At 32.9% G+C, this 21,263-nt stretch overlaps 2 protein-coding genes across 5 annotated transcripts; one reads left to right on the top strand and one right to left on the bottom strand.

Moving 5' to 3' along the window:
* Positions 1-718: 718 nt before the first annotated feature.
* Positions 719-13,982, bottom strand: LOC148280272 (angio-associated migratory cell protein). Of its 4 annotated transcripts, none has more exons than XM_088228656.1 (5): positions 13,844-13,982; positions 11,160-11,777; positions 3,464-3,641; positions 2,096-2,212; positions 719-1,490 (listed from the first exon to the last, which is right to left on the bottom strand). In XM_088228656.1, the coding sequence occupies exons 2-5, from the start codon at positions 11,772-11,774 to the stop codon at positions 1,183-1,185; spliced, it is 1,218 nt and encodes a 405-aa protein (XP_088084782.1). In that variant the 5' UTR covers positions 11,775-11,777; positions 13,844-13,982; the 3' UTR covers positions 719-1,182. The 4 variants fall into 4 exon arrangements, with proteins under 4 accessions (XP_088084782.1, XP_088084780.1, XP_088084781.1 ...); XM_088228654.1 differs by lacking the exon at positions 13,844-13,982 and adding an exon at positions 13,728-13,752; XM_088228655.1 differs by lacking the exon at positions 13,844-13,982 and adding an exon at positions 11,860-12,087.
* A 1,202-nt stretch (positions 13,983-15,184) lies between these two features.
* mRpL10 (mitochondrial ribosomal protein L10) lies at positions 15,185-19,906 on the top strand. The gene is made up of 3 exons (XM_088228658.1): positions 15,185-15,338; positions 15,425-15,937; positions 19,605-19,906. The coding sequence occupies exons 1-3, from the start codon at positions 15,320-15,322 to the stop codon at positions 19,832-19,834; spliced, it is 762 nt and encodes a 253-aa protein (XP_088084784.1). The 5' UTR covers positions 15,185-15,319; the 3' UTR covers positions 19,835-19,906.
* Positions 19,907-21,263: the final 1,357 nt, after the last annotated feature.

The raw sequence follows: 21,263 nt of genomic DNA, 5'->3' as shown, positions 1-21,263 counted from the left end.
TTATGTATGGAAACTTTCTTCACGGAGTTGGTTACTTGGGATAGTTTCTGAATGTACATCTTGCGAGCTTTATACTATGTATGTGTACCACATGTGTGCATGTGTGTAAATGTAAACACACATATCTGTGTACATGAATGACTTAGAGTGCGCATCTTTAAAGAAAACTTAATTGGTCTTTTTATGTTAGAAAATCTTTGCTTTTAAAACTTATTAAGAATGACTGTTTTCTGAACAAAAAAACAATATCAAGATCTCTTAAATGGATTTTAACCTTCTCAGGGCCCCGAGTAAAATGGAAAGTTAACATTTATCTTCAATTTTATCTACTAAGTAAAATGAAGTTTTCTGTATGAAAAGCAGAATATAAATACATTTTTTTCTCATAAACAAGTTCAATTATAGGTTGCCGTCGAAAAAAAAAGTTCATGAAAATATGCTCATTTTCGTACACAAATATCGGTTTTCCTTTATAGATAGTCGAAGATAACTCTATTAACTACCCAATGTAATCGGGGTCCAGGATTTTAATTTAGATAAACACATATATTATTTCTCAACAGAGATGACGAAAGCCACACAGAAGGGAATATGTAAGACTAAACATTCACAGTGGATACAACCTGTCATTTTATATTATTTTTTTTTAAAATAGGTATATTACATATGTTCTCAAGAACAAAAAAAAAATTAAAATAAAATGAATAAAACAACTATGTTTTTAACCACTATTTTTTATATTTTTTTCTACCGACCGGTTTCAAAGCAAGCTTCTTCGTCAAAGTTAACAAAAAAAAAAAATATTTAATCAGATTGTGGTCCCATGGTAGTGTTGTGGACTCACGAATCAAAGGTCAAATCCCAACTTGAGTTCCATTCTTTCAGCACAAAAAAAAAACATCATCAAACCTTAATCCGCACCTTTGGTGCATAGGGCACTACATTGTCAAAGCAATGCGCTTATCTTAATCTGTTACAGAATGGTAAAGTGATCAGTCTTACACTTCAGGAGTCAGTCCATGGGATTTTTTTTAGTAAAAAAGGTTTTTTTGATATGTGTATAACTTATAAACAGTTTTTTATAATTACAAAAATTTCACTATTCTGCGAAGGCATTATACAAAATGTTGAGCAGGTACATTACAAGATTACATAAATAAATCATCTTATTATAATTTTTAATCAACTAGTTACATCAAAATCAAATATTCTGCCAGTTCCATCTTCAGAAGTTGTCAACAGAATGTTAGAAGACTTGGAGTATGAAATATCTAGAAGTTCAGCACGATGACCAGTCAACTTTTTTACTAAATTTCCAGTTTTTCCATCAAATATTCTTATGCTTCCATCCAAACATGCTGCCACTAGTGATGAATTTATCCAGAGAAGAGAAGTAACTCCAGATGCATTATCATCCTTGCTATCGGCACACCTGTGTCTGACTGTCTGTCTTCCAACATCCCAAATACTAATGGAGCCATCTAGAGTACCTAAAATGAAAGATTAATCATAACCATCATAATAATTATTCATTAAATTTATCAACTACTGTCAAGCAGCTGCTTGCAAATCAGTATAGGTTTTTAAAAATTAATTAGATTAATAATGTAAATGTAGTAGTATGGCATTTTCGTAAAAGATTATATATATCTGCACCCTAGAGGATAAAAAAGGGAGCCCACTTTTTGCCATTTTGAGGTTAAAAATGCAGAAATTATCGTAATAAGCTATTTTATATGTGAACAAAACACCGAAGTCCACTTTCCTCATAAAAATGCTTTTGAAAGTTAAAATAAAAATCTGAAATCCACTTTGTATTAGTGCAAAAAATATCAGTAGTCCCAAATATGCTATTTTAATACGCACTATTATTATCAAAATAATCAACATTTTACATTTAAAGTTCTTTACACAGAGAAATGATCTCATTTGGTTCATAAGTTACGATGTTTTGAAAACTGCACAATCACAAAATCATGTATCCTGAACATTTTGTTCAATGTGACTGCCGTGGTTTATCCTTAAGGCACATATATATTTACAATACAGAATCAAATATCTATCATATTACTATAAAATTCATCAATATACTTACCAACAGCTAGGAATCCGAGGGAGTTTTCTTTACAAAATGCTAATGCTTCAATTTCTGAACCAGCATCTAATATACCAATTGTTTTACCAAGAGCCGATTTTGTCAAAACAACTTTTCCTGCAAAATAAAAATGTATTAGGTTAAATTATAAATCTTTTCTTTTTAAGTCCCCAAGAGCTTGCAGATTTAGCTAGAAATGAAATAATGCAAGAAATAAATTAAAGGAAAACGGAGTATACAAAGACATACTTTAGCAATTCCCCTTCTGTTCAAGGAGCCAGACTTTGAAATGAGCTACATTTTCTTATAAAAAATGCACCTTTCAGGCCACTTCTAAGAAACACCTGAAACATTACTGTATATTTGTAGAACCCTAACTTAATCTAATCTAATACTAATCCTCTCATTTAAAAAAAATCCCTTTCTTTCTTGGATCCTTTTCTTGTCTCTTTCCACACTCATTACCTGACCCCACATACCTCATAATATAATGTGTATAGTCAAAGTGTTTTCATTAATAAGTTTACATGTTACAAGCTTTATCTGCCTATTAAAAAACAATTGTAATTAAAAAATAAATATGTATCTATTATGTGTCTTAACTTTAAGTCTGAATTTTGATATGATATGAATGAACCTTTGCCCAATTAATTATTGTACAGTTTTATTCAAATTTATTATGGATTATCTATTTTTTTTAATTTTACATTATGTATTGATTTAATTTCCCTTTCAATATTAATTATAAAAAAAGGAAGACAAACAAAAAGGACAGAAAAAAAATTGAAGTGAATAATAATTATGATAAAAATAACAGATTCTAAAAAATATGCATTTACTGTCTTAAAACAGGGAAGTTAATTCTAGTTAGGCAGTTTAGATGTATCACCAGCAAAAATAAAAAATGTGTATGAATACTCTCACTTCTCATCAAATCTATTGCATATGTAACTAAATAAATATTGATATTGATAAAAAATTGATAAAAAAAATAAGTACAGATTTTGACCAATGTTTTTCGACCAGTCTGCTTTTAAATTGGCTGGAAGATACCGTTTTAGCAATAAGTCTGCTAAAGTGCATATATTTTTGTACTTGAAGTTAAACAAATAAATAAAACAATATATCCTGGTTTACAAACTAAATAAAGTGGTTCCACAGAAGCACAGAATTATTAAAGGAGCTGTGGACAAAATACCAATTGCTACGATGTCAACTAATCTTTACTGTGGAGTGGCACCATAAAAAAAAATTAACATAATTTTATATTATCAACAGCGGCATTGAATTAGGCGCCAAAGAAGGAATATAATTTTATAAAATTACAAAAAAAACCGTTAAAACATACATACTTAAAAATACTCTTACCATCTAGGGATCCAGTGGCTATTATATTATTGTCATGATAGGAATCAATAGCAGATATGGAGACAGCATGAGCAGCATCAGGAGTGACATGGTGAATAACTGTAGAACTTTTTAGATCCCAAATTTTTAATGATCCATCTTCATATCCTGCAGCTAATCGACGACCATCAGTCAATATCTATAATCAAATTGATAAAAACATGTAGGTTAATGCATTTTTCAATCATTTCACATTTCGTATGAGTGAATTTTCGGATTAAATGTAAGATTAAAAACAAAAATAATGAGTACCTACAGATAATTCTCGAACATATTTTTTGTTTGAAAGAAATATTAGCGTTTTTATAATTTACACAAATATTTCAATTTTGGTGGCCATTTTCAACGAGTTATAATAACTCACTATTAGAAAATGGAAATCAAGTTGGGGTAGAGTGGGGTTTGAACCTCGGACCTCTGGCCCGTGAGTCCGCAACACTAGCCACGGAACAACCTGATATGAACGTTGAAATAATAAAATTAGCGCATTTCTTGGTGGATTAAAATTAATATTTCTTTGATGGGTGGACATAGATTAGTATAACTGCATTTTTGTTCATTATGTGAATATGTGACTAAATAAAGAAAAGATTGACTAGACTCGATATTTTTGTGGGACACGAAGCGCGTTCCAGGAAGGGCCTTTGTGTGTGTTAACTAGCAGTGTAAGAAAAATTAACAATTAATCATTAATTTAATAAAACTAATTACCTAGTGTTAGCATGTAATCCTCCAGCAAAGTGCGTGCATTTATTAAATAGTTTAATTCCAACGAGAAACGAGAAAAAACAGTTTGTAAAGTCTAATGACTTAAAATCAGTGCCCCTAGCGAACATAATTCTCGGAAGATTCGAGATGTCGCAACATCTGAAAAAGTACGAAGCCTAAACCGGGAACCGAGGCGAGGTGAGGGGCGGGAAGTTTGCACAATATCAGGGTGCAGGCGCGGGGTGCAAATGCACCCACAGCACAGGCGGCAACCCTTGGAAGCCGGACACGCCGCACCGAGCGAAAAACATCTGGGGATACACATGGCAAATGGCAACCACGACTCGGCCTTCCAGCAGAAAAGGATTCGTTCGGCCGAGTCACCATTAATGTTTAAGTTTATGACTTCTATAGTGATAAGTGACAGTAGTGAATTTTAGTGTTAAGGTACTTTGTGAATGTTTATACTGTAAGTCTTAGGAATAATCTATTTAAGTCATTTATATCAATTCATTATAGGTCTTGTGTAAAATTAAGTATTTAAGTAGTAGTAGAGATGAGGGGTAGCGTAATTAATATTAAGTAGGCAGGCAGAACGGGAGGATGCCTTTGACAAACTTCGATGAGGCTCGCAACCCGTCAGGTCGCTCCTTCCGTGGGGGCGCACAGAGGAGGAAAACGCAAGAATGCAGAATTGCGACATGGAATATAAGGGGACGCATGGGTGAAAAAATGAACGAATTGTGTGATGTGATGAGGAATAAATGTTTAGATATATTATGTATAACGGAAAGTTGGAAAAAAGGAAGCGGTTCGATGGAACACGGTGACGCCCTGGTTCTTTGGTCAGGTGTCCCAGATACAGACAGAGCCTGCCAGGGTGTTGCCGCGTTTCTATCGCCCAGAATGATAGAGTGTATGAAAGAGTATGTCCTTATAAGTTCTAGACTTATGTTTGTCAGATTCAAGATTGGATTGACGAGTATTATTTTATTAATAGGATATGCTCCTGTGAATTCCGACTGCGAATCTGAGAAGGATAAGTTTTGGACAAGTGTGATGAATGTAATGAATGGAAAAAAAGATAGTGAGAGAGTAATACTTGCGGGAGATTTGAATGGGTGGGTGGGAACTCGAAGAGACGGGATGGAGTCAGCCCTAGGCATGTTCGGGGATGGAAAACAGAATGATAATGGAAGAAGACTGCTAGAAGTATGCCTGGAATGGAATCTTTTTGTGTCAAATACGTTCTTTGATCATAAGGAAATCCACCAGTATACGTGGGAGAGAGGCAATGAAAGATCTATTATCGACTATGTAGTCATTGACTCTAGATTGAGGCCTGTAACAGTTGATACGCGGGTGTACAGAGGAGCCGAAATGGAAACAGATCACTTCTTGGTGGTATCAAGGGTAATCTTGTTTCAAGGATGGCGGTCCAAGACCCGCAAAATGCAGGCGCCTTCTAGAGTCAAAGTTGAAAAACTCCAAAATGATTGCATAAAAGATAAATTTGAAAGGGCCGTAAATCTTAAACTGATCGATGAATGTGTGGAAAATATGAGTATTGATGCAATGTGGGAATGTTTGAAAAATGGTATGTGTGAATCTGCTATGGAAATATGCGGTATAACGAAACAAGGAAGAAAGAAAGGTGATGCTTGGTGGGACGATGGAATAAAAAAACTAGTGCAAGAAAAGAAGGAAGCATGGTTAAATCTGCTGACAGTGAATAAAGCGATTGGTAATAGGTATGCAGAATTAAAAAGCATATATAACAGTCGGGTTGTGGTCCCGTGGCTAGTGTCTCGGACTCACAGACCAAAGGTCCGTGGTTCGAATCCCACTCTACCCCAACTTGATTCCATTTTCTAATAGTGAGTTATTTACAACTCGTTGAGAATGGCCCTCAAAATTAAATATTTGGGTAAATTATAAGAACGCAAATATTTCTTTTTTTAAAAAAAAAAAAAAAAAAATATAATGAATGTAAGAAGAGAGTGAAACAAGGTGTGTGTGAACGAAAAAAATTGTTGAAAAAAAAAGAGGGAATCAAAATGACCGAGAACTTCCAAGAAAATATAAAGATATTCTGGAAAGCGGTGAAAAATTCCCGAAACAGTAATGAAAGTGGATGTATGACAGCTATAAAAGGAAAAGATGGGAAAATGGTGACAAATGATAGTGGAATAAAAACAAGATGGAAGGAATACTTTGAGGAGGTGTATGAAACACATACAGGAAATATAAGCACTGCAGCACCTCCTCAGGTAAGTTTAAATGCATATGATGGTACGACAGAGATAAGAATGGAAGAAATAAGAATTGCTGCCAAATATATGAAGAATGGAAAAGCGCAAGGTTTTGATAATGTTGCTACAGAATTTATAAAGGCGGGCGGTGAAATAATTTTTGTATGGCTGCACAAACTTTTCAACCGATGTTTAGAGGAGGAATACACTCCTCCAGACTGGAGAAGAGCTGTTGTTATGCCTCTATACAAGGGAAAAGGTTCAAGAGTAGAATGCGGAAATTATAGAGCAATCAGCCTTTTGAGCGCTGTTGGCAAAATGTATGGAAGAATACTGATTGATAGAGTAAGAAAAGTTACAAAGGATAGAGTGTGGGATATTCAGAGCGGTTTTATGAATGGAAGAGGATGTATGGATCAAATATTTGCTTTACGAAACATGACAGAAAAATTTCTTGCTAAAAACCAAAAGCTTTTCTGCGCATTTGTCGATCTGCAAAAAGCGTTTGATAGAGTTGACAGAGAAAAATTATGGAAGGTGTTATCGGAGTACGGAGTAAGCGGAAATCTAACACGTGCTATTGCTTCTCTGTATAAAGACAGCACAGCATGTGTTAGGGTAAATGGATCATACACATCGTGGTTTGACATTCATAAAGGAGTGAAGCAGGGATGTGTTATGTCACCATGGCTGTTCAACGTGTATATCGATAACTGCATGAAAGAACTGAAAGGCTTAAGAATGGGAGCAAAAATGGGTGATTTAAAAGTCAATTGTCTTTTGTATGCTGACGATGCTGTACTCCTTGCTAATAACAAAGAGGAACTGCAATTCTTGGTAACAAAGGTCTACGATGTATGCAAGAGAAGCGATTTGCTGATGAATGTCGATAAATCGAATGTGATGGTTTTTGAAAGAAATGAAAGTATGACTAAATGTGAAATCACTGTGAATGGACTTATACTAAAACAAGTAGAGGAATTTGTGTATCTGGGAAGTATGTTCACTAGGGATGGAATGACTGAGAAAGATATTGAAAGGAGGGTGAGTGCCGGGAACAGAGTGAACGGTGCACTTAAATCGACCTTGGCAAATAAATGGTTGTCACAAGAGGCAAAATTGGCAGTTCACAACGGAGTCCTGGTCCCATCCCTGATGTATGGGAGCGAAGTATGGACTTGGAAAAACAGGGATGAAAGTAAGCTGAATGCTGTCGAAATGCGATCTCTCAGGCGAATGTGTGGTAAAACTATGTACGATAGATGCACAAATGTTGAGATCCGTACATTATGTAAGGCTGAGACAAGCATTAGCGACAAAATCAAGAAAGGAGCTCTGCGCTGGTTTGGACATGTAGAACGAATGGACAGCGAGAGAACGGCTAAGAATATTTACAATGCGAATGTTGATGGATGCAGAAATAGAGGAAGACCGAGAAAGACATGGCATGACCAAATCCAACAAATACTTAAAGATGGACATGTCAAAAAAAAAAAAAAAAAGGAATAATCGGCGCGCGTGCATGAGAAGATGTATGAATGTAGAGGAAGCGAGATCTGTATGTAAAGATAGAGTGTTGTGGCGTTCTATCCTCTCTGCCTACCCTTACGGGGAAACGGCGTGATGGTTTGTTTGTTTGTTTGTTTTGTGATTTATATGAGAAAATGTTACATGTGTATGGCTGCATCAATGGTAATAACAGTACACTAATATGACTACTCAAAACTGATGGATCTCGGTCAGGTTCGCCCACATAGGTGCGGTGCGGCCATATATTGTGAAGTTGATGGCTTTCAAAGATTGTACAAGTTGCATGTGTCTGTATTAACAGCAGAATGTATCGCAATCCAAAAAGCTGTCAAGTACGCCTTAAGCTCACAACCTAGCAAGTTTTTAATACTGCCGGATTCCCTGAGTGCTGTACAAAAGATTAGATCCCCACCATCCTCTTATTGCGAGGACAAGCTCTGTATTGAAAGTCAATTTCTTCTTTCATTATCAGAGGCATCTAATAAAAAAATTGTTGTGATCCCTAGTCATTTGGTATTCCCGGTAAAAAAAAAGGGGACGTGTTGGCAAAGGAGGAGGTTCATCCAAGGGATAACGCATATAGTAATTTACTACCATTAGGTGATCTCCTCATTATTATAAAGGAGAAGCAACTTCTCACATGGCAAGAATATTAGGTAGTCTTTTATAACGGTAAACATCTATTCCATTTTAAACCAAACGTTACGGTTGGTTCTCCAAATTGATTCTGAACAAGTTCGAGACAATCTCTATATGTAGAATACGCATTGAACACCGCTGCAATGGTTATCACTTGTTCAGAATCCATGATCGGGATTCTGCCTTATGCGAATGTCAGCTAGAGGAAGAAGATATAAACCACATTTTTTTGGCTGCCCAATTATTAACATGCCACTCCCTATCAATATCCTAACCTTATAAACCCGTACATATTTTTTTGTGTAACTATCTTGTAACTAATGGAATTGAGTTGTAGCTAGTGTAAGATTAGATATTAACATACTAATTTGTATGCGGGTAATAAGATGGAAATAATAAATTATAGACCAATAACCATACTAAACACCCTGTCTAAAATAATGAAAAAAGTTATAAAAAAACAATTAATTACCTATCTTGAAAAAAATTCCATACCATCTCCTAAATCCTAATCTTTCCTTAACCATTCACAGCTGTAATTACAATAACCAAATTCCAATTATTATACGTATTTGTAAATTATTGGACAGAGTAGATTCAATGAAATATTTAGGCATTTATATAGATGAGAATTTAAGATGGACTAATCAAATCGAACATGTTAAAAATAAATTGATAAAACAAATTTACTTTTTTAATATTATAAGAAATATAATAAGCCTAAAAGAACCTGTAAAAATATATAACGCAATAGTTTTGGAATATGGAATAATTGGATGGGGATGTGCAAATGACACATTGATCGAAGAAATAATAATTACACAAAAAGCTTTAATAAAAATTATCTTTAGAGTCCCAATCAGAACTAGCTCCCTCGGTATATTCGTAAATCTTAATGTAACATCTGTAAAACAACTTTATGTAAAAGCTCTGTTACTGTGCGCACACAAACATTATTCTCTACCTTCCATAACTCCTTCCACAAATACAATAGTTACTAGATACTCCATCCTGATGCTGCAAAAACAATTAAAAATTCATACAACTTTCGGTCAAAGAGGATTGGCCTACTACTCGGTTAAAGTGTACAATCTACTTCCATTATCCATAAGGACCATTAATAAGTACTCACAATATAAAATTGCTATTAAGAAATAAATAGTGGAGGTGGGTTGCGCACGATGAGTAGATCAAGCCTAATAGGTAAACATTTGTGTACTGTTTATGAAACTCGGTCTACTGGTCTTTTTAAATTGGTTATCTTTTTTTATGATTATTTTAATCATTTCATAATTGAAGTCAACTCGAATTCGCTTCATTAGTATGGTCCCCTCAATATAATGTATATATTAATCAAATTGAAAACATTCAAAAGAAATTTATAAGGAGCCTGGAATATAGTTTTGGTAACATTGAAAATGATTACGACGCATCTTTGATCAATTTTAATATAGAATCACTACAAAAAAGGCGCCTTAGATATAATTTAATTTTTCTTTTCAAAATTCTCAATAACATAGTTGATTCGCCGTATCTTTTACAAAATATTGGTTTCCGTTGTCCTCTTCGCTATACTAGATTAAATTCCCTTTTTTATGTACCAACTTGTAAAAACAATTATACCTCGAATTCATTCATTAGACGTACCTGTAGAAATTATAACGGACTCAGTATTGATGTAGACATTTTTAACTGCACGTTGCATTTGTACAGAAAATTTCTTCATGGGGTCGATTATTTGGGATAGTTGCTGAATGTACATCTTGAGTGGTTTATGCTATGTATATGTGCCGCATGTAATGTATATGTTTGTGTATGTTTTATATGTGCGTTCATGTGTGTGCGTGGATGGCTCGGAGTGTGCATTCGGTATTTTTATTTATTTTAATTTATTACCTCCATGGAAAACGCAAATGTCAACAATTATCCTTTTTTCACTTAAAATTCTTATTTATTTTTTATTTTTTGTCACATTTAATGTTTATATCTTTTTAATTTATGAAAACTTAATTGGTCTTTTTATGTTAAAAAATTGTTGTTTTTAGTACTTATTTTGTATGACTGTATGTTTTCTAAATAAAATAAAATAAAAAAAAAAAAAAAAAATTTTAGTTTATATTGCTTATTATGTTAACTTTGTCAAATACCTAACTAATTTAAGGCATGTTTTACTAATTGAAAAATGTTTCCCTCGTCACGGGACACCCCAGTAAGGGGAACATTATTCTGTATAAAAAAAATAATACAAACATTGTAAAAGTATAAATAAATAAATAATATAGCTTACTAACATAAGAATGTGAAAATATTTTTAAAAAAACAAACAAAAAAATATGAAAATGGCTAGAACACCCCAGTAGTAGAAGAACATGCAAAAGAACACACAGTTTTAGACAGTCTAAGAATGGGCCAAATAATCGTAGTTATTAGGATAAAATATATAATATTTATTTTTATATTTATGTCTACACACTCAGTATTTAAAACTGTAAAATAAATAAATAACAAGATAATATTATTAAACTTACTACTCCACATTCTGATTTCTGTCCGTGACCTTGTAAGACTTTTGTTTCTCCTGATGGAATTTTCCACATGTAAATTTCACCCGCAGTGGCGCCACAGAAGAGTACTCGCGTAGCCGGATGCCATCGTCCCCAAGACAGGTCTCCAGCTTGGTAATCCCACACAGTCTCCCACTGATCTTTCTCATTAACGGGGCATTTAAGTACTCTAACAGAGCCCCCCATGTCAGCTGTGGCGAGGTATACGCCGTCATGACTAAAGTCCGCAAACACAACGGAGTCCTCGTGCTCTGCACATTCTAAGTAAACATCTCCAGTCTCTATATTCCAAACAAATGCTTTGTCGTCCTCTCCACCAGTAACAGCTAATTTCCTTTCCGGATGTACTGAACCACAAAACACAGATCCTGTATGCTTAGAAAATACGATCTTAGCATTGTCAACTGGTGGCTCTCCCTCTGATGCGTCAGAATTGTCTTCTTCGATGTTTTCCTCATCCAAATCATCAAGTACTTCGTCCAAATCACCGACATATAGTAGGTCTTCTTCGTTTATATACTCCTCATCCATAATTTCGTCGTCTCCGTGAACCGAAGACGGTGGAGTCTCGAGTCTCATTTTCTGCAAAACAAATTATTCTTAAAAATAAATTCAAGTAAAATTAACACACGTAAAACGATACCGCAATAAATAAAATTCGTACCTATTTATTTCTGACAGAAAATAGTTATGTAGAACAATTTAGTAAAACTTCAAATAGGTTTTTAAATAAATTATGACTATTTATGAAACTGTTACAAAATGAGCAAGATAGTAATTGATTCTCCTTATTTACGCCTGAAACTTACGTCAAACTGTCAAACAACACGTGCTCGTAACTCGCAAGTTAGGAATAAAAATAACCGGTTATGAGTAAACATTATCGAACAGTGGTATTCGTCGGAATAATCGAGCATTAAATTAATGATCGTGAAGTTAGTCGATAACTAATAATTATTACAATTCATATTATTTCCTGAAAAATCTTTAAATGAGGAAGTTCAGTGGCTTTTTTACTAAAAATAAAGGTTTATTAATAGACTATAAAACTTAGCCAATATATAGTTTATTTTTACGTATCGTGTAAACACATCGCTATGATTTTTTAAGTTTTGTAATTTTGAAAATCCCCACTGAAACTTCGAAATTACACCACCTGCAATCTTAGGAGTTCTGATCGACGAGTGATCAAAACACACATGGTGAAACATAACTGACAAGAAGAAAAGAAAACATTGGTTTAACTGCGGTTTATTGTACGAATCGCTGACTTGCAGGTATTTTACGAAATCGTTTGACATAATTAACTTTGAAAATATGATGTTACAAAGCAGTTACAGAATAATAAAGTTTTTTTTATTAAGTTTATTAAGTAATTTTTGTGTTTAATTAAAATTGACAGTATAAATTTCATGAAAAAATAAAGATTCACCAACCCCATTTTGAGGTCATCGATAATTTAGTAGCTTTCTTCAAACCTCCCGTGCCTAAGGGAGATATTTAGGGTCCTCCAGGTAGCATATTTGTTCAATACATTTTTTGTGAATCATCATATTGACGATTTTTTGTATAATCCTACCAAATCGCAAACAGTAAGCATTACAATTCATGTATTCCACAGTTTAGTAATATTCAATACTTTGGTTAGTTTGCACGTGTGCCTCTCTACTCCCCGTCCCCCACCAAACCACCCCGCTAACTGATGGGGTGACAAATTAGTGTTATTAAAAACGTAGCAGTGAGAGAAGCGCGCTACCATATAGAATACTCTCGCAATTGTATTATTTTAAAAAATATGTGTTTCGCCAAAAACTTGAATTATTATGAGCCAGTTTTTTAAACATTGCCAAGACAAGCATAATGACTATATATTTTAAAGTAGTATTTATAGCATTTTAGCTGGGGTATTCATGTTCAGGCACTCACAGATTTTTCACCCTCGGGCTCGGAAAAGTTGAGCATAGGTAACTTTTTATAGTGCAATATAACCGATTTCAAAAAGGTCCGGCTGCATATTCAAATGACCGGCGATGAACTATTCGATTATTTTTGGAAATCGGTTCAGCTCATCACTAAATATAATATTATCTTATTGACAGTTTGTTATATAAATATTTACCATATATATTTTTGAAGATTTTGACAATACTTGAAACGTTTATTATTTATTAATTCGTCATGATTATCATGAATGGTAAAAACCATAATAAGTGAAATAAAAAAAAAAACAAAAAATTCGTCATGATCGTAGATCAACGACGCATGCGCGAGAGCGGTTTTTAAAAAAAACTTTATGTCACTATATATGATTAAATTATTGGGTTTGGGTTAGTTTTAGTTTAGTTAGTAATAGTTAATATATTTAGTCGAGCTCGTGGTGTAGTTGTTAGCGAATTTGCCCATCATGCAAGAGGTCTCGAGTTAGATTCCCGACATGGTTAACATGAAATATATAATTAAAACGGTGTTTTTACACTAGAATATGTCATAGTCCCTGGACTGGTACCTGAAGCGTAAGACTGATCATCTTACCTTTATATAACAAAAATGATACACTGTGATTTGTACACCAATGCCGTGCCCTATACACCATAAGATGCGGAAAGGGAATGATGAAATATAATATATACACATATATATTTCCAAACCTGGAATAAAGAGCCCTTATGTATAACTTTTTCAAGATCAAATATAAAAGAAAGTCAATTTCGCATTTTTCGCACATCCGACGTTCTTCTACGAGTGTTATGAAAAATATTACAATTAATTACAATCCAAAAAAAATTCACCATAGGTAAAAATATAATAAAAACGCTGAAACAAATACTTGAGTAGGTACTTAAAATAATTTCTCTAATTACCATTTAGAATGTACTTCTAATTAGAAAATGTATGAATGTAGAGGAAGCGAGGTCTGTATGCAAGGACATAGTGATATGGCGTTCTATCCTATTTCTCCACCCCTACGAGCAAATGGCGTGATGGTTCATTTGTTTGTTTTTGTATTTTTAATGTTCTAAGAACGTATAATATTAATCATCTCCTCTGTTCAAATACCAAGATAAAAAACACATTTTTGCTAATTTATTTTATCTGAAAAACAACTAGTATTGTGTTCCACTTATTTTGAAGAGTAATACGGACATTTATATTTTTTAATTTCTTGTGACTATCCATTTTATTCCCATGTGCAATTTTTTTTGTAAAGGTCAACCTGTACTAAGTCATCAAAATAAATATGTTTTTTAAAATTATTATTAAGGTACATACGTATTTATTCACCAGAAAAAACTTGAAACATATACGTATTTACTTTGAAAACAGATTTTTTGCATGAAAAATTAATACTTTTTTGAAACTTTTCATTTGACATTAGATTTTTAATTATTACTAATAATCGTATTGCTAGATCTTAGTTTTACCATTTTTGTGCAAAAAGAATAAATATTATTTGATTGTTATCCTAAAGAAACAAAACGGCAAGCTATAAATTATAATCGACGTTTCTTTATTAATTAAAAACAGACTTAAAATATTTCATGTTTGATTTATATATAAACAACTAATTGAGTTTTATAACTACAAAAAGTAATAATTGTCGATTATGAATAACTTTAAGTAGGTATTATAAAAGTTGTTAATAAACAAGCTAATTTAGTATTGGAATTGTAAGACGGTGAATAAGTATGTTTGGATTGAAGAACATATAATAAATTGAATTATCATACTTTTTTTTCGAGAAAAATACAACCTTTTATTTTCGTCGGTATTTTTCTACTAAAATTTATTTTTAATGAATTTATAAATGTTATTCATGAATGCTTTAAAATTTCAATGATTAATTGTCACTGGACTGGAATCTAAAGCAACGATTTATTGCTTTACTTTTATATGACATATTATCAAAGTACGTAGCATTTGCCACTCTCAATGAAGTACTCTATGCACCGACGGTGAGTCAAATTTTGTTATTAAATAATGATAATATCGTATTTCCTATGGCAACATACTAATGTTACGTCAAAATAATAGAAAAAAAACCATAGAAGTGAAGTTTGTCAATCGTGTATAATTTTTTTAGGTTATATTCTCTTATATCGATAAATCACAAAATCGCTATTATAATGTCATTTTTACAAAAAGGTAAGTTATTTAGCCTTGTAACTATTAATATTTATAAACCCTACAATCTCACAAAATATTGATGTAATAACTATTTACAATTGCAGTATTACTTCATGTTAAACCATCAATACAGGAATTTAAACGGTTCAGAGGAAAAATTAATGTTCAGAAGCCCAGAGCGCCGAATTTCAAAAGACAACTTGTCATTAATACATGCATTCCCAAATATCCGAAAGATTTGATCAGAATCAATAGATATAAAGCAGATAAATGTTCCAACCTAAATCCTAGGAAGAAGGTTGTGATTGATAATCCATTTGAGCATATCCTTGCCAAAGAATGTCTCAACTGGTTTAACCATTCTAATATGATTGCATTTCTTCACGTGAATTCCGTAACGATGGAAGATAAATATGAAGTGTTTGCCGATCTTAAATTTGAAAACATGCATTTAAGAACTTATGGTAAAAAAATTGTAAATATGGCTGTGCAAGGCACACGTTATGAAATTGTCAAACCATTATTTGTGTCCAATACACAAATCATATTTTCGGAAACAGTCAAAGTACAGAAATTACTGCAAATCTTGAAAAAGCTGCCACAATTTATATTGATGGGTAAGAATTTCGTACTCTTATTTTCTAAAAATGCGATTTTACATACTCGCTTTTTTTTACCTTCTCTTATGTTATTTTGAATATTTTAAACACTTCAAATACATTATTCTGTCAATGTTTTATATACTGTAGAACTCCCCAACTATGTAACAATTTTAGTATATTTTGACAAAAAACTACCTCGCTTATGTATTAATCAATTTTATTTTGTATTTTTTTAATAAAAAACTATCTACGAAATATTCTGAAATTGAAATTTGTTGAAAATATTAATTGGAAGTATTTTTTAATATTTTTCTAAAAGTGGTATATAGATTGGCTTCGAAGTTCCCAACTATGTAACACTTTGGAAATTATTACTTTATTTCACAAAAAACGAATCTTGTTGATAGTTGTAACGCTAAATGTCAACACTGTATTCAAGTTACAAATATTATTGAAAATAAAAACTCAGCTTTATTAATAAAAGTAATTTATTTCGACAAGATAATAAAGTTTTATTTGCATAATAACATAAAAATTAAGAAATTATATAACCTAATTAAACTTAAGTTAATTGAACTGAAAAAAAGTATGTAGGTATTAAGGAATTAAAAAAAATAAAAAAAATCCAAACAAGAATCCCAATCAAGGAATTCTGTATGCTGCCCTGGTAGAAGAAATCTTTTCTGGGTTTGTGTTTTCTGTATAATATCTTTGCTTTTATAAATTGAAGTCTTCCTTGGCTGGCCAAACCCAATGATGATTTATTCCGCATCTAGACATGCTATTCATCATAATTCCAGCATCATCATTTTTTTTATTTGCCCTGGCTAATTCTCTCCCTCGAATAGCACAAAAATATAGTCATTCACTTGTAATGTTTCATTGTTATTCATTAGTTGATGTTCATTTGTAGATTCATCACTACTTTTCGGATTGAAATTTGAGTCAGTTATCAGATTTTTCCTTTACGCTAGCGCTTTGCAGCACCTACTTTTCTCCGGTTGGTTTTAGATATTATAATCTGAAAAAATAGGTACCTATATAATCAAATATATATAAGCAGGTAGATAAATACAACATAATACTTCATACTTTTCCAAAAAATAATTGCAGCTCTGATTCAAAAAAAGAATATTTCATCCCAACTATGTACCATAATAATTATTGGGCAAAATATAAAGAATAAATAAGTTGTACCATCTATGAGCCATGGTACATTGTTGGGTAACAAAGTGTTCTTTTCGACATTTTACCCCAAACCAAACCCAAAACCCCAACCCCAAACAGTATCAAAGGCTACATAGAATCTAAATAATCGCAAAGAAATATCCTACAATTTAAAATATAGTACTCATTTGTAACACTTACCAGTTTTCCTAGATGCAAGAAAGTTTGACAACAATAAAAAAGTAGCAAAAATCAATTAAATTTAAAATTATCACCTCGTAAAATGACCAACAGCGAGCTGCGATGAAATGACATCAGAAATTGGCGCCAACTGTCTAAAGAAAGAACCAGGTGCGTCTTCGTAAATGCATGATATTGAATAAAATGTATCTGATTCTGGGGTGGTACATAGTTGTGTCCGCAGGACATAGTTGGGGAGTTATACGGTACCTATTGTTTTTTGGCCTTTTGCATCATAGAACTTGGTGTTTATTCTCATAAATAAAATACACCTTTCTAATTGGCGGAATAAACTTGTGACCAATACACAGAACACTACAGAATTAGCGGACTCAGATTGAGGTTGAAAAGAAATATTTCATTTTTGATAATTAATTATTTATATCTTGTGAAAACCATTAGTTTTAAAATACGTAATTCATTTATTTATTGTGTATGCAGACAATTGGTAGAATTCCATATTTAATTTGGTAATGTATCCAAAATAAAACAAGTTTATTGGATTATAATTCTACAAAATTCATTATTTACTTGGAATCATTTTTTGTCTAGTTTAATTAAATAATGTATAGTTTTCTGTCAACTGCGTAAAGAAGAAATTAGAGAAGGTGAATCAAGTTCTATGCTGTTTAGTAAAAAGGGAAAAATATGCAAGGGCATACACCATTTCACTCTCTCACCCCTTGAGCCCTCTTAATGCCTCTATTTTTTTTCAAAAGATAAACAAAGATTGCAATATAAATGATTTTTTCCATAATGTTTTTAACTATCCATATTCACTAATGACATATAATTAAATTGACACGCTACAAACACTTGATATTTCAATTGTTGGTAATTGCCTTCCTTGCATTTATTCTCTAGCGAGCCTTCTTCGTTATTAAAAGCGATCTGTGCAGAAAAATGTGTGTAATGAGAAAATACTTTAATTACACGGCAACTGAAAAACAGAACCAATTTATGGTTTTATTTGGAAATAAAATCTTATTAATTTAATAAGTAGATGATTAGTTTTATTTCAAAGTATTTGTTTTACAATTTTAAAGCTCATAAATAATAACTCATAATACACTACGCCGAGCTGGTCCCGCCGAATACAGAGCATGACCTTTTCGGTTTGGCCATTGATATGAATGGCCGGGAAATCCCCATGGTTTTCTGCGCTTGGGATTATAGTAATAGATCCATTTTTCATCCCCAGTCACAATGCGATGCAGAAATCCCTTCTGCTTTGCCTTTCAGACAACTGTTCACAAGCAAACAAATGCCGTTCAACATCTCTCGGTTTCAACGCGTATGGCACCCAATTTCCTTGCTTCTGAATCATTCCCATAGTTTTGAGGTTTTTTTAAAATTGCTTGTTGAGTCACTCCTAATGATCTCCGAGACTTTGACACAAGTCCTTATCAAGACTAATTAGCCTCTAATTCTGCATCTTGAAAAATCTTCTCTCTTCCACCGCTTTGGTGGTCTTCGATGTGAAAATCACCGTTCTTGAAGCATTGAAATCACTCACAACACATTCTTTCACTACTAGCGGCCTCACCATAAGTATTTAAAAGCCTTCGATGAACCTCCGCCGCAGATTTCTTGCATATTGGAGCAGAAAATTAAATTCTCGCAAATTATGAGAATTTTGCTTGTAAACTGACATTTTCAATCGAGAATAACTTTATGATTCAGGAACGAATCGACTAATGTTTCTATGAGGTTATGTTGACAGATGCTCAAGTTTATTACATGACATGTTTGACCTATTTATTTCCACCACTTCTTACTGTTAAAGCCATCGATAGGAAAATGATGGAAGCTAAGATGTATACCTAATGTAGTAACGCAATATTTTTTACTCATAATATTCATAAAAAAAAAATTTGCATTATATTCGGGGTTTAGGCCGTATCCAGATGTACCAGGGTTCACACTACCTACGCACACAGCCCAGCCTTTTCACCTATCACACGCACTGTTTATGTGTGTGTTGATTGCGTTGGTGAGATCTGAAGGCAGACGAGTAAAAATGATGCATCGAGCAGTAATCGTTCAAGGGACAATGATGATAATTTAAGCATGTCTAAATACAAAAGTCATATTTTTTCTTGTACAATTTACCTAATTAATCTTTGTTATATATTTGAATTTTTTCTTTTGTTCCTTCTTCAAATATAAAGGTTGGGTTATGTTCGAGGCGGTATTATATTATGCAGTACATGTATATATTTTAAATATATTTATAAATGAAATCATTGAATTATTTTGATGTTTGTTATTTTAGCTGGAATAGTGGATGGACAGTTATTATCTAAAAATGAATTTAAAACATATGCCAATTTTCCATCTTTGGACATAATGAGAGCCCAGTTATGTCAAGTTCTTGAAAAGAGTGCTTCCAAAATTGTCAACCAGATGTCACAACACCAGTTGGCTCTCGTAAACAATCTCGATCGTTATATAGAGCTGCAAGGCAAAGAAAATGAAAAAACCAAAACTGATGAACCTGCTTAGACAGCCTATTAAAGTAGTGCTTTAGAATTAAGGAAAATTGTGTCAGTTAATAGACAAAATTATTTAAATAAACTTGATGTTTTACTTGCCTTCTTAATTATAATGAAACTAAAAATCAATACTGCAAAGGTAATGGTTTGAGCCTTATTAATATCTTATTCTTCATCACTTGCTTAATGCTAAACGTCTTGGTCTGATGGAATGTCAGGCACTAGGTGTATAATATGCCTCCATTCCTCCTGGTCCAGGGCCAAATTGAAGACAGTGTTTAGTGAGGACGCCGGTTTAGTCGTCAGCCTATCTTAGGTTCTCAAACTTATTTCGCCCACCGCCCACTTGGAGAAAGAAAAATTTTCTAGAGCCATCCAAACTTTTTAAACAAAACTGCATCTTAAAAACAGTTATTGCTATTATTATTTTTAAATGTGTTATATTCTAAATTTATTTCAACAGAGAGAAAAATATTTTTTGGGAAGGAAATATGGAAGTCTAGGCATTTACAGGGCTTACAAACTGACATTGGCTGGTTTAAGTGGCCACTTTACACTCTGTAACATTCACAATTCTGCCTATATTTAAACATTCACATTTCCTCAACTCTTCCATCTGTTGACTTTTGTAAAGTAAAAGAGCTGAAACCTTTATCGTGTGGATCAGATTCATCCGGCTGAACCAATCACCTACTAGGCAATGCCTGAAAACATTGAACTTCTCAGATTTTCACGGCCGTTCAGATGCACAAGAAGTTTTTCTGGGTTATTATGCCGTGTGCCGTTCGTACTATTTACCGACGTAAATAGTATGTCAACAACAAAGTAAGTCGACATCAACCCTAATGATGCACTCTGTAATGCGACCTGAAACAAATGTAAATAGTACGAATCACACATGGAATAAAAACCCAGAAAAACTTATTGTGCGCCTGAAAAAAGTTTTACAATTTTTATACTTCTTATACCAGTTAGTTTATTCAACAATGTTTTGAGTATGTCTAAATGTTTGCAGACAGCCTAGTAGGTGAAATGGTTCAGCCGGATGAATCTCATCCGCATGAAAGGTTTCAGCTCTTTTACTTCACAAAAGTCAACAGATTTAAGACTTGAGGAAATTGGATGTTTAAGCATAGGCAGAGTGGTGAATGTTACACAGCGAGTAAAGTGGCTACTCAAACCAGCCAATAACAGGACACAAGGCCTGTAAATGCCTAGACTTACATATGCCTCCTCTAACTAAGGGAGGAGGAAATCCAGCTTGTCTACAAAAATTTGGACATACTCGAAACAATGCCATATTCTATTTCTGACTTCTTTTAAGCTTACTTTTTAACAAGTCTTCAATAAAAACCATTAAAACGCATATATTTTTATTAAAATGAAAACAAAGCATTTCTATCTTATTTATTTATTTGACAATAAATTAATCTTGTCTG

This window comes from Micrasema longulum, unplaced genomic scaffold, assembly GCF_059751315.1.
Source record: "Micrasema longulum isolate JH-2025_06_02 unplaced genomic scaffold, ASM5975131v1 h1tg000597l, whole genome shotgun sequence".
In the NCBI taxonomy this organism is placed as follows: domain Eukaryota; kingdom Metazoa; phylum Arthropoda; class Insecta; order Trichoptera; family Brachycentridae; genus Micrasema; species Micrasema longulum.
This window is presented reverse-complemented; position numbering and strand designations above follow the sequence as displayed.